Source organism: Spermophilus citellus (genome assembly GCF_964194105.1).
Source record: "Spermophilus citellus genome assembly, chromosome: 7".
Classification (NCBI taxonomy): domain Eukaryota; kingdom Metazoa; phylum Chordata; class Mammalia; order Rodentia; family Sciuridae; genus Spermophilus; species Spermophilus citellus.
Genome location: NC_138188.1, coordinates 94,382,823 through 94,399,759, shown reverse-complemented (window position 1 = coordinate 94,399,759; position 16,937 = coordinate 94,382,823). Strand labels below are relative to the sequence as shown.

General features: G+C 35.4%; 1 protein-coding gene across 1 annotated transcript in view; it reads right to left on the bottom strand.

Moving 5' to 3' along the window:
- Positions 1–1,287: 1,287 nt before the first annotated feature.
- The window catches only part of TRAT1 (T cell receptor associated transmembrane adaptor 1), a 39,409-nt gene continuing 23,759 nt past the window's right edge, over positions 1,288–16,937 (bottom strand). Inside the window, exons 4-6 of the mRNA XM_081301840.1 lie at positions 9,956–10,017; positions 7,131–7,219; positions 1,288–2,480 (exon numbers count right to left, since the gene is read on the bottom strand). Coding sequence (XP_081157966.1) covers positions 2,199–2,480; positions 7,131–7,219; positions 9,956–10,017 — 433 coding nt within the window. The 3' untranslated portion in view covers positions 1,288–2,198. The remainder of the gene's footprint in view (positions 2,481–7,130; positions 7,220–9,955; positions 10,018–16,937) is intronic.

The following is a 16,937-nucleotide window of genomic DNA, read 5'->3' as shown; positions in this document are numbered from 1 at the left end:
AGATCAATAAACTTGAAGAAACAGAAAGAAAAGCCATACAAAATTGGAAAAAAGACTGAAATAAAATGAATACATCAGTGCAATATGGGATAATTTGCAAATAATGGACTAACCTGAAAAAGAAGTGGGTGGTTACAGAAAAAATATTTAAAGAACCACCTGTCATTTTTTTCTAAGTTTGATGTAAATTGTAAACACATATTTTGAAGATGCTCACCAAATTCCTGTGTAAGGCACATTAAAAAAACCACCAAGTCATATTATAATCAAATTAGAACCAGTAATAAAAAAATCTTAAAACAAACACCATCAAACAGTACATAAAACACAGAGGGGCAGAGACAAGTCTGATCATAGATTTTTCATCAGAAGCAATGCAAGTGAGAAGATAGCAGAGCAGCATCTGCAGATAAATAAAAAAAAATCATCAGCCAAAACATGAATTTTTTTTAACTCAGAGAAAATATCTTTCAAAAATGAAAACAAATACTTTTTCAGATACACAAACATTGGTGTATTTCATCACCTGATGTATAAAAAATATATTTGATCAAATTATGCTATGTGCATGGACAAATCTGGTATCATGAATCCCACTGTTATGAATAATTATAATGCAACAATAAAAATAAATCTATAAATAGTCCTTAAAGCTAAAAGATACTGATACTAAACAGAATCCCAAATCTATAAAAAGGACTGGAGAATTACAGAAATTCAAACAGCATGGATAAGTATGAAAACACTTTTTATTATTATATAATTTTTTAAGATGATAATCAATCATTTAGAGGGAAAATCACAATGTGTAAAATATAAAATCTGTAATACTGGCCAGAAAGAAAGAAATTGAAGTATCTTATTCTACAGTTCTATACCAAAGTGACACATCATTTGCACGTAGACTGGGATAAATTGAAGATGTCTATTATAAGCCTGTTAAATTCCCCTTTCTCAATGGGTAAAGATAACAGGAGGTCTTTGTTTTTTAAATAACTGTATAGAGGACAATTTAGGAGTATCTTTCAGAATTTTAATGGCATGAATAGTTTGATCCAACTCTTCACCCTTCATAAATCTATCTTACAGAGATTTGCAATATGAACACCTTTTTAATAAAGCAATTCCTCTGTAAGCATTTAATCTAATAAGAAATTAGACAATTACCCAGACATGTAGAGAAGATTCTCATTCTAATGTTATTTGTAAAAGAAAAAAATAAGCTAAATATCCTTCAAAATATTTAAGTAAATTTGATTTATCCATCAACAGAATACCTGCAGACATTAAAATTATGGTATATAACTGTATTTTGATATAGTTAAATACAGCAGTGTGAATAAATCCACAATATATCCTTAAATGAAGAGAGTTTAAATAATATATATAAAATAATCCTCTTTTTTAGTGACAAATAATAAAGAAACAAGTGATGTGTTTTCATGGGTATGCTCAATAGTAAAATATCTAGAAGGATATATAGACAGTTTTCTATAGTAATTTTCTCTAGTTAGTGGAATTTCTAAATTTATTTTGGTATTAGTTTATTGTTGCAAGAAAGATACATTAATTTCATAATAATTGTTAAACTAATGAAGCTATTCCATTTGGGAAAATACCTCTTAAGAGGATTATCCCACTTCTCTTACATATGTATTTTAATTCTCCTACATCTTTCAAACATTTCTTTTAATTACAGAGTGTTTCACTTTGGTGAATGAGGAAAACTTTGTTGTTGTTGTTGTTGTTGAATTATTGGTTTTTATGATTCTTTTAACATGTTTCAGAACACATTTATGCTTTAAAACTTTTTTGTTTATTTCTCTCTTTGGTATTTTTGTAAAGTTTTGACTTTGCTATCAGGCTTAATTTGCAAGCTGAATTTTGTTGCACTTTTACTACTTAGGCAATTTTTAGGGGAATTCATATCACTAATTTTTATTTTCATTTGCACTTTATTTTTTCTCTATTTGTTCTTTTTAGATATACATGACAGTAGAGTGCATTTTGACATATTCTATGTACATGGACGTATCACTAATTTTAATGGCACTACATTTAGTGCATATGGATATAGTCTCTGAATAAGACGTAAACCACCATCCCATCAACAAATGATCAGACTGTCACTCTGACAGGTCATTCTGTGCTAGGTGGGGATCTTGTTTTCTTCAAAACCATCTCCAACAGGAGCATTATCATTGACTTGGATCATAATCTGCCTGGTTTATAGGTTCTCTCTTGGCACGAATCAGACCAAACAGTCTGATGGGGTCATCATGAATGTTTTCCTCTATTGCCTGGCTTTCTGGTGAGAAACTTTCTGCCAAGTTGGTCGTAGAAATGCTGGCACCCACTGCATGTAATTGCTTGTCTTTCTCCTCCTCTGACAAGTGAGCATTCTGTTTCTTGGGCTTCCTGCGCTTCCCCTTGAAGCTGTGATCAAGGGAGGCGTAGCACATCTGTGTTTCAGCAGGCACCTAAAGAGAACGGTACGTTGATTCTTCATTGTTAGTCTGTTCATTCACTTTCATAAATTCTGAAATTTGTATGTCTTATGAAAAACAAGTAACTTGGTTTTGGCTTCAGCTACCTAACCCATCAATTAGGATAACAGAACAAAAATCAATAACCAACTCAAAGCTTTTGAGTTGAAAAAGGTGCAAAGTTAACAACTATTCACCAAAAGAAAACTGTCTTTGATATTTTATGCACTCATACTTTTTATAAAAGCTGTCAAGTTTTGAATAATGTTTCGATGAAACTTTTCCCTGGATTTTTATTTCTTTCTTATGTCCACTCAAAGTGGACATAACTGTTTTAGATTGACTCTCACCAGTCCCTGTCTCCACCTTTACCTCAGGTGATTCTTACCCTACGTTGTTCTTACCAAGTAAAAATACCTCAGTTTGTTGGGAATAATCATGGTAGAAAGGGATTAAACATATGACAAGTTCTACTTTACATGTGCTTACAAGGTCATTTAATGGTACCCACAAAAGTCCCCATTTTTTTCCCTACACTTTAAGATTCATAAGTATCAAGATAACAACATCCATTTAAGTGACTGAATACTTGACAAAGAATTAAATTTCCCATCCTTCCCTGTTATTTCCTTCTTGTGTATCTGTGCCCAAATCCCCTTTGAGTTCATTTTAAGTTGGCCTTGGAGATGTCCATTCACATCTAATATGTAAGACAGTCTAGTAGTCTCTCTGGCCTAGAGCTAGGTCAGAACTATGACAAAAAGGATAAAATGCTAGAGCAACTTGGAGAAGCAACAAACCTGAGGCCAGGACCTTTAATTTGGTGTTAGAAAACCTAGAATTGAATTTCAACTCTACAATATACTAATCATGGAACCTCAAGCAACTTTAAAAAAATCAGTTTTAAAACCTCAGCTTTCTTGCCTTAAAAATAAAAATAGTAATGTCTGCCTCACAGTTATCAGTTATGATCAGTAGATAAAGATAATATGTATGGAAGCTGTAATTATTGTCCAAAAGTACAATGATATCATAATTATTAGAAGTTCCAGGCTAAAACTTAAGGATAGCCATAGAACCAACCAAAGATTTGGGTATTCGGGGTTTACTTTTAAGAATAGGCCAAAATTATATCAATTTGTGGATGCGGGAGTGAGGAAGTAACATTTGGATTAACAGATGTTAATTCTTGAGTAGATATCTTCCTATTGGTACTCATCTTCATGCTGAGAGTAGGATGTCTTATATTTTCTGTCAGGCAGAAGAGATAGTTCTGCTTACAAACTCTCTGGTTTCTTTGTCAAACTTTCTATTCTTAAAATAAATGATTTCTAAAAAAAATTGCAACAGTTGCCTAAATGGTATCCTTGCTTTAATCTTTCCCTTCTGCCATTAATCCCATGTACTTTGTTTAAAGTATCTTTGTAAGGCACAACTTTCATTTTATCATCCTATCCCCCAAAATCTTAGCATAAAGACTAAAGTCTGAAATTCATATCCTGCCCTTTAAGGTTTCCTATTTCCACTATGCCCCAACATAAATTTTGTATTCCAGGAAACTGGACAATTTACAGTTTCCTGCCATACCTTGTACTGTTATCTGCTTTGTCTTTGCCCAGACAGAAGAGCTATCAGTGAAGTTTGAAAGATATCAGGTAACACAAAAGGATGCTTATCTTTTTTTTTCTTTTTCTTTTTTGTCTATCGGTCACTTTGTTCTATTGTTCTTTCTTTGATAATTTTCTCCCTCTTCTTTTGGTAAAGTCTTCATATCTAGTTTTGGACGGGTTGTCAATTATAGTGCTATACCCCAAGTTCAGCAAAAGACTAAGCATGTAACCAAGTCTAGACCAATCATCAGTTGCCTCCGATCCCACTAGCAATAGAGGGTAGCTCAGGATGGGCATGTGATTTCACCAGATCCAATTAGATAAAATTTTTAGGATTGATATATACATTCAAGGATTGAAAGATGTCTTTTTCCTAGGGTTTAGAAAAACAAATCTGAGCTTTCCAGTTACTTGATCACCCTCAGTCAAAGAGTCTGTTGATAGGAGAAGATAATGAAGCCAGTAACTTCATGAGGAGACACGGAGGTCACCTCCATATTTAATCATCTCAAAACCAAAATACACCCTTAGATCTCTCAGTCATAGAGAGCAATGGTATTCCTTTTATGCCAAAGTGGTTTGAATTTGGCTTCTGCACTTCAAATAATTTCAAATTTCAAATAATAAATGCATTTCAAGTAATACGTGTCTGGTCAACACTTGGTCAACTTTATCAAATGCTGTAGAGTTCATAGAATGTGATTCCTGAGAAAGAACCAAAAATTATATATTTAATAATCACTTGAGGCTTCCATAAGTACTGTTTCAGTTGAGTGTACGTATGGATGACAGGGGTAAAGGAATGTATACCTACAGAGAAAAATGGAAACAAAAGAGGATGTTAAGAGCCAGTTGAGAAATTAGAGAGAAAACTGGTTAAAACAAGTTTTGTTGTTCTGTTTGTTTTCATTTTAAATATTGAGAATATTTATGCATATTACTAGATAATTAGTGATGATTTATTTTTAAAATGTAAGATGGAGAAGAGTTAAGTACTTGCAGGTATAGAATCCTGAAAGAAAAATGAGAAATGGTCAAGAGCATAAGTATGAGTATTGAATTTGACAAGGAGAGAGGGTGCCTGACATAGGAAGGAAAGCAGAGGTTGGTTAGAGATGGACATGAAGGCAAAAGGAAATAGCTCACACTTGTATCCCTCAAATTTTATATGATATGGGATTCCTGTGGATTCATTTTATTACTAGGTTTCCCGATCAACTCTTTCTAGTTATTGGAGATTGAGGTATTGGAATTATAATCTCGAAACCACATGCATCACTTTCAAAGGCTAAGAAGATTATTTATATTTTGTCTAACAAAGAAATATTCTCCCTCAAGTTTTACAATATAAAATTGAAGACTTTTTATACTTCTGTGGTTGACCAAAGTAACAAAGTATGATAATGGCAAGCTGAGTAGAACATGATTTTTCTAATAAAATGGAATTGAACAAATATAAATATATTACTTCTAATGTGTGAAACTAAATTTGTAAGAGGAATGTGATAGAACAGAGATTAATTTTGTGAGTGGTATATTTAAATATACAATTTATAAAAGAGCACACTTAACAATGTTATATGGCTTTGTGTAATTTCCACTTGAGTGAAAACCAGATGTAGCTCAAAAAAGCTAACTTATACAATTCCTATGTAATAACTTCTATTCAGAATTCTCAGTATTTTACAACTAAAGTCCTGCAAAATCCCTAAATTTCAGATGGGATGGTTATATTTTAATCTTATATGAGAGGTGTCCTTTTATTATCATGGATTTAGCAGATCATATTATATCATGCATATTTTATCTAAAAATATATTTACAATTATATGAACATCAGATGATAGATTTGAAGCCTTTATATTTTTACCCAACCTCATCACATCTTGATTGCTTAATAAAAATTTCAAGAAGTCTGATTTCTTAGGGAATTCACATAAATAAAAAAGAGAGAAATTCTACCTTAATGGGAAGTTTCTGAGATGTGACCCATTTGGGGGACAGAATGTTTTCCATTAGACAGAATAGGTTGGATTCTGTTTCCATCCTTAGTACCTGGGTGCCCCAGGACAAGATTTCCACCTTCACAAGCATTGGTAAAGTGGGAATAATAATGCTGCTTTTCTCATAGTCATCTAAAGAGATAGTACATATAAAGCAGAGAATATCAGGCCTGACACCTAACAATTGCTTAGGAAATGCTGTCCTTTATGCTATTTCAAGGTAGTAAGGAGAAATAATATAATTGAAGAGAACTATTTTAACTGAAATTTATGGCACTTTGGGAGCATGAAGGCTAAGACTTCTGAATGATTTTTAATAAAGGTTAGTGCTATGTTTGATGAGGTTGAACTGATTGTGGAAGGAAAAGGAGAAACTATATATTTTTCCTGAGTTTTTGTTTCTGCTTAAGTTTCTGTCCTGCCTGTCCACACAAACTGTGTGTATATTTCACAATTTCATGCCATAAGAGTACAGTCAGAGGGCTAGGGATGTAGCTCAGTTGGTAGAGTGCTTGTCTCCCATGCACAAGGCCCTGGGTTCAATCCCTGGCATCACACACACAAAAAAAGTTCAGTCAGAGAATCATATTACAATGTACACTCCTTTGCCTTTTAAAATAGAGGTATGCTGTTTATTCTTTCTCTTTTTCATGGATTTTTGAGGTCTGGTTCTTGTGAGTTTGTATGAATGTCAGCTTTTACATTTATCTTTGTGCTGCACATGAACTTTTTATTCTGAAAGGAAAATCATAATGCATTCTTTAGGAATAATCCAGCTTTTACCTTCAAATCTTGCCTTCGTATCTATACATAAGTTTGACTCCTTGAGTGTGCTTCAGATTTTGTTTACTTGCCTCTGATTGCTCTGTAGAGCTCAGGTCCCAGAACTTGATATTTGATTCATGCTACAAAATTTCCAGCAGGCTACTTTCAGCGTATATCAGAATGCAATGCTCTTATGCTCTTGAAACATGCCCATGTGCTTTGACCTAGACTGAACTTGGTTTTTGGTACAGAAAAACAAAACTCACGTGTGCAGATGGAGCAGCTTCTTGCATATTATTTACAGGTCTCTCTGGTCGGGCTTTCATTTGTTCATAGCAATTTTCATCCATTTCTTCTGGAGAGTTGAAAAGATTGTGATGTACAACCGAAAAGAAGTAAAGAATGTGAGCACAAATAAAAACACACTCTTCAGGAGAACAGCATGCTAAATGAAATAAACTAGACTCAGAAAAGCAAATCAAATGTTTTCTCTCATATGCAGAGGTAAGAATAAAGTAAGTGGAAAAGATGGGGAGATTGGATATCATAAAAATAAAGGGAAAATCAGTGAAGTGGAAGAAGGAGATTGAAACAGAGGGAGGAGGGAGAGGAAAGGGGAGAAAATGCAAAATGAACTTGACAAAATTATATTATATATAATTATATCACAGTGAATTCTACCTTTGTGTATACCTATAAAGCTTCCATTAAAAATAAATAAATAAATGAAAGGAAAACCAGTAGAGTCAAGAAAGGGGAAACAGAGGAGGGGAGAGAAAGGGGCGGGGGGCACCAGGGACTGAAATGGAGTAAATTAAATTTCATGCATGTATGATTTTGTCAAAATGAACCCAACTATTATGTATAACTATAATGCACTAGTGAAAGAAAAAATACATGACCAAAAAAACATTCAAATGTAAATAAGAAACCCCAAAGAATTACTTAACAATCTTTTTGGTGGAGTTGCAAAGAAGTTAAGGAAACACAAACTGCTACCTGCAGATCAGATAGTGAAGTCTTTTCTTTTCTTTTTATTTATTTTTAAATAAATGCTTAACCACTGAACCACATCCCCTGCCTTTCTTTATTTTTTTATTTTTTGAGACAGGGTCTCACTAAGTTGCTCAGGGCCTTGCCAAGTTGCTGACACTGGCTTTAAACTTGTGATCCTCCTGCCTCAGCCTCCAAAGCTACTGGGATGACAGGTGTTCACCACCATGCCAGGCTGACAGTAAAGTCTTTTGCTTCACAGCATTAATAATGAGACAAATAAAAGTCCTTGGGATAAAAAATGTTTACCATTATAGGATATGACAGTCTCCTCTTAAGCTACCATCTAGATGTTATAGAGACCCCATGTGTAAAGGATTACCTGTATTCCTTGTTACTTAGATATGATTGCAAATGATACATGGTGGCATAAAGTACAAGTTAATATATATATATATATATATATATATATATATATATATATATTATATAATATGTATATATCAGTAATTACAATTTTATAATTCTACGAGTAAGAATTTTTATTCATAGTCATGAATCAAACATTCTGATTTTGAAAAGAAGCCTTACATTAAGATTTTTTATCTCAATAGTCAGTGACAAGATAGCCCAGTCACAACCTAAAGGTCCGGGTCTGTACAATGCTGTTCCTATATATTTGGGACTTTTGTTCAGTGTCTAAAAGCCAGCAGACTTGTACATATTTCATCCTATGAGGATGAGTTTTTTGAGTCATTCATATCTTTCTTCTTCCAAATATGTGACTAGATACCCCCACTTAGGATGCACAGTTACCTAATAGAAATATGGACTGCACCAATTTGCCCTCAGAGAAAAAAGATCCATTACTATGATAAAAGATACCTAATAATCTTTCTACCCTTTCTGAAAAAGCAACACAGAAAAATAGTCCAAGGTTCTCAAAACATAGTCGATAAAAAAATCTGCATCAAAATCACCTGTTGTTAAATAGCAGGTTCATAAACCCAGTCCAGTACACACTTAACTCAGATTATGGGGAAATGACACCTGAGCTTACTTGTATATGGAAATTACAGGTATGGCCAATAGAATACTTGAGAATTTAAATTCTCAAATATTACTAGTAGGCACAACAATTCTGCAAAGGGAAACAAGAGAGCAAATTATTTTTAACAATGTATTTCTGAGTAATAGTTTCTGATTCTTTAGAATTCAGTGCTTAGAGGACATTTTGCAATTAAAGATATAATTAAGAAAATTCTTGGATCTGATAAAAATCTCACATTTCTAATTTTTGGAGGGTTCCATATTGTTTTGAGTATAGATATTCAGCTACATCTAGTACTTTATAGGAAATCTCTGTGTTTGGTCCTTAGAGATGAACAGGAGTTATAACCCCAGAGTCTTCTCTCTTGAATTGAGTGGAGATTGATAGGGAAAGGGCGGTAGCTTTTCTCACCAGTTCTGAGACTAGACCAAGGCTTTCTATTTCAAGGAATCTAGGGTGCTTTGTTTTTTAGGTGGTTATTCAAGGAATAAGGGATGCTGGTAACTGAAGAGCACTTGTTATATAAGAACAAAAATGTGTAAATCACCTAGTGATGATTTAGCTGTTCTTTCCCTATCTACCATCCATCCAGCCCCAGGTCGTCTATTTTAAAAAGAACCAGTTAGAACCCAGGAATCCAGAGGAAGTATTTATTGTTCCATATTATTTACAGCAGATTTGCTTTTGTTTATAGAGCACAAAGCACTGTTTCTGTGAATCATTTTCTTTTCTAGAAATAACTTTATTTCATGAATTCTCTGTGTGCCAAAATGCATGGTAAAAGGATCTTCCTGTATTCTCATTACTACTATAGTGAAAGAAAGAGAATATAGAAAAGCAGGATGATGATTTACTCTTAGTATCAATGCAATTTTTAATATACACCATTGGAAGCATATCCTAAATGAAATACTAAATATATTTGAATTTATAGTTACTCCAAGGAATTTTTTAAGTATGATTGTGTTTGAAAAATGAGTTTTGTCAAATTCTTTGTAGAATTATGTGGGTCTACTTATTGATAGGTTATGAAAGAATAAAACTTACCTGGGATTACATTATCTAAATTACCGTAAATTGGTGTGTCTTCAATATAATATTCATCAACCCTATAACAAGGAAAAAATTTACATGATTAAAGTCCATTTTATGAATAATTCACTACTTACGTTCCTAACTTAGCCAAAGTCAGTACTGAGTTAAATACTGCATGTTCTTATTCAGCCTCAACCAACCAAGGTAGATGTGTTTATCTGTGAGTGAGCACATCCATGTATGAATGTATGCATGTAAATTTAAATAGTTGAGAATGGGACTTTCTTTTAGGGAATGATTATTTAGTATTCATTGTGTGTCAGGTGCTACTTGAAGTGCATTTCATTTTTTGTTCATTTTATTCTCACAAAAAGTCCAAAAGATAAGAACTGTGTCCTTCCCATTTTACAGATAAGATACCCTAGGCACACAGAGGTTATAGAACTTGTTCAAGGTCATAAGTCTAATAAATAGAAGAGTTGAGATTAGAACCTATCTGTACTAACTGTATAACCATACTGTCTAATGATATTCTTTCACCTTGAATATCGCTCTTAACAGTCCTTTAAGATTATATTTACTAAGTATGTATTGCAGACTAATTAGATTGGCAGCTGTAATAAAATGATTGATTAGCTATTGCATCTAGATGCTAGGTTAAATGTTTTACATACATCATGTTAAAAACCTATGGAAATTCTGCAAAGACAGTGTTATTATTCCCCACTTTATAGAAGAGAAGCCTGAGATTCAAATAAATGAATTTGTTTTCCTTAGTCCTATGTGTAATGTCATCAACAATGACCAATTATGAAAACGTTCCACTATGCCAGTGCTCATTCAATCCTCGGGACAATCCTACAATATGCATATATTTACTTCTATTGTACATATAAGGAAATTGAAACTCATAGTGGGTAGTTAAATTTCTTAAAGACACACAGTAACTGGCAGTGCTAGGATAGTAATGCAAATTTGATCCTAAAGCCTGTTCTCTGTCCTCATCATGAGGAAGACTTGCAGAAGGTGGTACTACTAAACAGCTATAGGAAAACAGTCTAGGAAGTCATACCAGGACCATAGCTTTGTGCCCCTCTAGTCAAGAAAATTGACAAGAACACATGACTATTTGTTCTTGTTCCTTGATTAAGTTTCCTGCCAGCCTCATGTGAGTGATGCTATTATTACAATAGACATCCTACTATTGTCATCAGACTGTCACTCTACCTATGACATCCTCCCATTGACAACACCCCTAGTAACCAGCTTTCACAATGGCAAGCTGGGAACAGAGGAATGTATCAGGTGGTGAAAGTGGCATTTCATAAAATAGTACCAAGCGCTTTAACTTGGAGATTACATGTCACTGAGAGCTGGAAGGAATTGCATCAAAAGAAAAAGGAACTGTTATCTCAAGGCCTGACACCTGCATTACTCCCCATGCTTCTGAAAGAAGACACAATATGTATAAATTGTCAGTATCTTTAAAAAATAACAGTTCAAAGAATGCCTGCGTGAAATGGTTTCACAGTCCAGGTGCTAGCATGTCTTTCACTTAGCTTATAACAGAGGAACTCATCTGTAACCTTTCTTTCCAGCCAGTAATTCAACACATCTTAATATTAAGATACAGAGTGGTTTCTGCTCAGGTTTTTCAAATTTTTAATAAGATGACCCATCCATTTTCCTAGCCCATAACGATAGCAGACACAACCTGCAAATGATAAATCATGTCCAAAAAATGAATATTGTTTCATTCCCTATGAATGAAAATAAGATGTGATTTATAATGTGGTGCCCTATGTCTACAGGCAGGTCTCAAATGATTAATCATCTCAAATAAACTATTATTCAGGAGCAGTGCTTAACGAACAAATTTTTAAAATGTATTTTTACTTAGAAATGCCAACTAGCTCCAGCTTATTGCAGACATGTAAAAAACTTCAACATGTGTTTGGCAGTATTTTATGTGGCAGATTACAGTAATTACTTTTTAAAATAAATTAATATATCAGCCCATAGCGGAGAGGCTAGTGTACCTCTGTCTGAGTTTGGGCCTGAGTTTGAGACTCTCCATTGCTCTGAGAATGACTCAAGTGGCCCTTTCACCAATAAATACATTTACTTGCACACCAAAATTTAAAGATGAATTAATTATATCTTTTACTGTAGCCCAAATTTTGTGTTTTAACAGATTTTTCTCTTTATCTTGTTTTTTAAATTCTTATTTTTAATTTTGTTGTGAAATATCTTTTAATTAGTCAAATACTTTATGATCTATGGGGATTTAAGTAATTCATTCAATTTTTTTAAAAAAAGATCATTACTTCTTTCTAAATGCCCTTGGGCTTTAATTCCTTAAGTTTTAACTCTCTTATTTATAAATCAAGATTATTAAACTAGTTGATCTCTATTCTTTTCAGTTTCAAAATTCTATTATATAAACATAGGCTTCCAAAACCCAAATAAAAATTAAAGACAATTCTACAAAACTAAATGAAATTGGGGCTGGGGATAGAGCTTATTTGGTAGAGTGCTTGCCTTGCATGCACAAGGACCTGGGTTCAATCCCCAGCACACACACAAAAAAAAAACTTAGTAAAATTGTTTTAAAGAACTGAGAAATTGTCAAATTGAGAAAAAAAAGTGAGCTTAAGAATCTATCAGAAAAAATGCTCACCATCTCTAGCAGTCAGAGAAATGCAAATCAAAACCACCTTAAGATACCATCTCACTCCAGTAAGATTGGCAGCCATTATGAAGTCAAACAACAACAAGTGCTGGCGAGGATGTGGGGAAAAGGGTACACTTGTACATTGCTGGTGGGACTGCAAATTGGTGCGGCCAATTTGGAAAGCAGTATGGAGATTCCTGGGAAAGCTGGGAATGGAATCACCATTTGACCCAGCTATTCCCCTTCTCAGACTATTCCCTGAAGACCTTAAAAGAGAGTACTAAACGGATACTGCTACATCGATGTTCATAGCAGCACAATTCACAATGGCTAGACTGTGGAACCAACCTAGATGCCCTTCAATAGATGAATGGATAAAAAAAATGTGGCATTTATACACAATGGACTATTACTCAGCACTAAAAAATGACAAAATCATGGCATTTGCAGGGAAATGGATGGCATTAGAGCAGATTATGCTAAGTGAAGCTAGCCAATCCCTAAAAAACAAATGCCAAATGTCTTCTTTGATATAAAGAGAGCAACTAAGAACAGAGCAGGGAGGAAGAGCATGAGAAAAAGATTAACTTTAAACAGGGACAAGAGGTGGGAGGGAAAGGGAGAGAGAAGGGAAATTGCATGGAAATGGATGGAGACCCTCACTGTTATACAAAATTACATATAAGAGGAAGTGAGGGGAAAGGGGAAAAAAACAAGGGGGAGAAATGAATTACGGTAGATAGGGTAGAGAGAGAAGATAGGAGGGGAGGGGAGGGGGTATTGTAGAGGATAGGAAAGGCAGCAGAATACAACAGACACTAGTATGGCAGTATATAAAAATGTGGATGTGTAACCGATGTGATTCTGCAATCTGTATACGGGGGAAAAATGGGAGTTCATAACTCACTTGAATCAAATGTACGAAATATGATATGTCAAGAGCTTTGTAATGTTTTGAGCAACTAACAATAAAAAAAGAAAAGAAAAAAAGAATCTATCAGAAATTTTGGCAAATATTAACTTGATTTTCTTGACAGACATTTCTTTGAACAGGCAGAGATGTAAGTTTGGGTTCTATTGGCATATGTTTTGGGGAGCCTTGGAGTATGAAATCATTTATGGAATGAGTATGGGTAGGGAAGACATTCACTAGAGGAGTTCAGGAATGTTTTGTTATTTAAGGTCCAGGAACCATAGAAGAAAAAGGAGCTGCCAGGAAGAGAAGAGGAAAATCCAGAGGGCATAGGGTACAATGGCTCAAAATCCAGAAAAGCAAATGTTTCAAGAGAATGTTAGAGTGTCAGATGCTCCTGAGGGGTCCAGTAAGATGAGATTTGAAACAGTGGAATTCATTGATGTCCTTTGACAGGGGCTGTAGGTTAGAGAGGTCCAAAGACTGAATAGAGTAAATTCAAGACAGAAGAGGAAAAGAGGAGGAGGAACTAGAAAAATGTGTGACAGAATGGAGAAGGAAACTTCAAGGTTTATGTAAATGGTACCAAACAATGGAGAAGTATCTGTGGGACAATCTAGTATAGAGGGAGCATTTTCTATTTGTCTTAAGGTATGGACAATACAGTCATTTATTTATTGAGGGGAATGATACAAGAGGGAAAGAAAAAATACTGATGCAGGAGAGAAAAGGGGAGTTTAGAGTGATGTGTTCCTGAGCATGTGACTACTGAAGTTTTGTTTTTCCTGGCCGGAACTGTGCCATGGGTGTGTGCATCTTGAATTTAGAGTAAAAGGGCACCAGTGATGAAATCCTGATCCAGGAGAACAGTGTCAACTGCAGCAATGTTTTGTGTTGGCTGGAGGTTGAGAAGTGAATCCCCTGTGAAGAGACCACTGGACTCTCAGCCTCCATATCTTATACAAAGTTTTCATTCTCTTGATTGGGATTCAAGTTCCTCTCCAAAATGGCCGATTCTTTGGAAGTCTTTTAAACAAAAAAAGAGCTTGCTAGTGCATTGGGGTACTTAGAAAAGAAGGGTCTCTTGCCAGATCTGTGGGGAAAGCAGACTAAAAAGAACTACCAGAATGAAGACTTATAAAGAGACCCTGGAGCAGTGATATGGAGCTGGGCATGGCAAAGGGACAAGGCAGAATAATATTTTTTAGAGCACCTAAGGACTTCTTAGGGATTTCCAAAAATACTTATGAAGGGGGGGATCCAAGATGGCAGGCCAGAGGGAGGCGGCATTCTGTGTTGCTCTGTGACCTGGATCTCAACTAGTGGGAATACTGCTTCTCTGAGAGTGATTGAGGACCCCTCAACAGCTGCTCCCTCTCAGGAACTACAGCACCAGTGCCTGCGTGGGGCTCCAGACTCCAGTCTACTTGCCCATGCAGGTCTCGCGGGTGCCTTAGCTGGACCACTAGCATCAACACCAGTGCAAAATTCCCAGACACCACTCCCATGCAGGACACTCAGCCACTATCCACGCACAGGAACTCCAGCTGCCACTCCCGTGTGGACCCCCATCTACCAACATGGGGCTCCCCTCGTCACCTCCATATTGGGACTTGGCAGCTACTGCCATAGTCCCCTATGCACATAGTAGCCTGCCTGCACCTGCGGACATCGCCAAGGCTCTGAAGACAGCCAACAGCTACAACTCTACATGCCACAGAGCCCATCTCTGAACAGGTTGCACAATGCCATCAAGCAGCTCCCACCCACCTGACCTGACACCCCTTCACTGAAAGCAGCTGCCTCCATCTTGGGTCACCAACATCTCCATCTTTAGTTGGGGCAACTACCAGTTTGGAACACGGGATAGCCAGGTACCCATAGTTTCTAACTCCTCCCTCTCCCCAGCAGCTGCTAACCTAGCACCGTGACAGCCCAGTACAAAACTGCTGTCCGCAAAGGATGCACAGCTGTCAAAGGGCAATACATAAGACTTCCAGAGAGCAAGGTCCCTTATTAGGAAGTGGAAAGGAGAGGGTAAATGAGACACATTTTAGAGACTAACATAGAGACCAGGAACTGTGAGGTCTACAGGCACGATGAGGAGATAAGACCAGGCGCCCATATCACAAAAGTAGGCCCCAAAGGAAATCCTTGAGGTGCAGCCCCCCATCGGGACCTGTGAGTGCCATACCCCACCTCCAGGACCTGCACCCAAGTCAACCCTCACACCCTGGTAACCACCATCCTGAGGGCGGATATACCAGTTAAGAACAGACAACTCCACCTATTTAATGAGAAGCGAAGCAAAAAAGATGCAGATCACCAACCAAAACAATCCTTGTTTCTTCCTTCAAGTTTTTGTTTGTTTCCTTCTCCTTCTCTATTCTTCTGTCCTCACATTCCCAACATATGTGAAACCAAGTACTGTGCAAAGCAACTCTTAGCAAATACAAAAAAGTAAAGAGACTATCCTGCATTCTATCAGATCCTAATGGAATAAAATTAGAAATCAATGATAAAATAAAAAAATTACTTCAATACATGGAGATTAAATAATATGCTACTGAATGAACAATGGGTTGCAGAAGACATCAAGGAGGAGATTTAAAAAATTTTAGAGGTGAATAAGAACACAGATACAACATATCGAAATCTCTGTGACAATATGAAAGCAGTTCTAAAAGGAAAGTTCATTGCATGGAATTCATTCCTTAAAAGAAGAAAAAGCCAACAAATAAATGACCTAACATTACATCTCAAAGCCCTAGAAAAAGAAGAACAAAGCAACATCAAAATTAGTAGAAGACAGGAAATAATTAAAATCAGAGCTGAAATCAATGAAATTGAAACAAGAAATAATTGAAAAAAACCCAAAAGTTGTTTCTTTGAAAAAATAAATAAAATTCATAAATCCTTAGCCATGCTAATGAAGAGAAGGAGAGAGAAAACTCAAACTGCTAACATACATGATGAAAAAGTTAATATCACAACAGACACTACAAAAGTATAGAAGATAATTAGAAATTATTTTGAAAACTTGTACTCCAATAAAATAGAAAATATCAAAGGCATTGACAAATTTTTAGAGTCATATGATTTGCACAAATTGAATCATGATTTAAACAGATCAATTTCAAGCAATGAAATAGAAGATGCCATCAGAAACCTACCAACCAAGAAAAGCCCAGGACCAGATACACAGCCAAGTTCTACAAAACCTTTAAAGAAGAACTAATACCAATACTCTTCAATTTATTTCAGGAAATAGAAAAAGAGAGAGGACTTCCATACTCATTATATGAGGCCAATATCACTCTGATTTCCAAACAAGTTAAAGACATATCAAAAAAAAATTCAGACCAATATCTCTAATGAACATAGATTCAAAAATTCTCAATAAAATT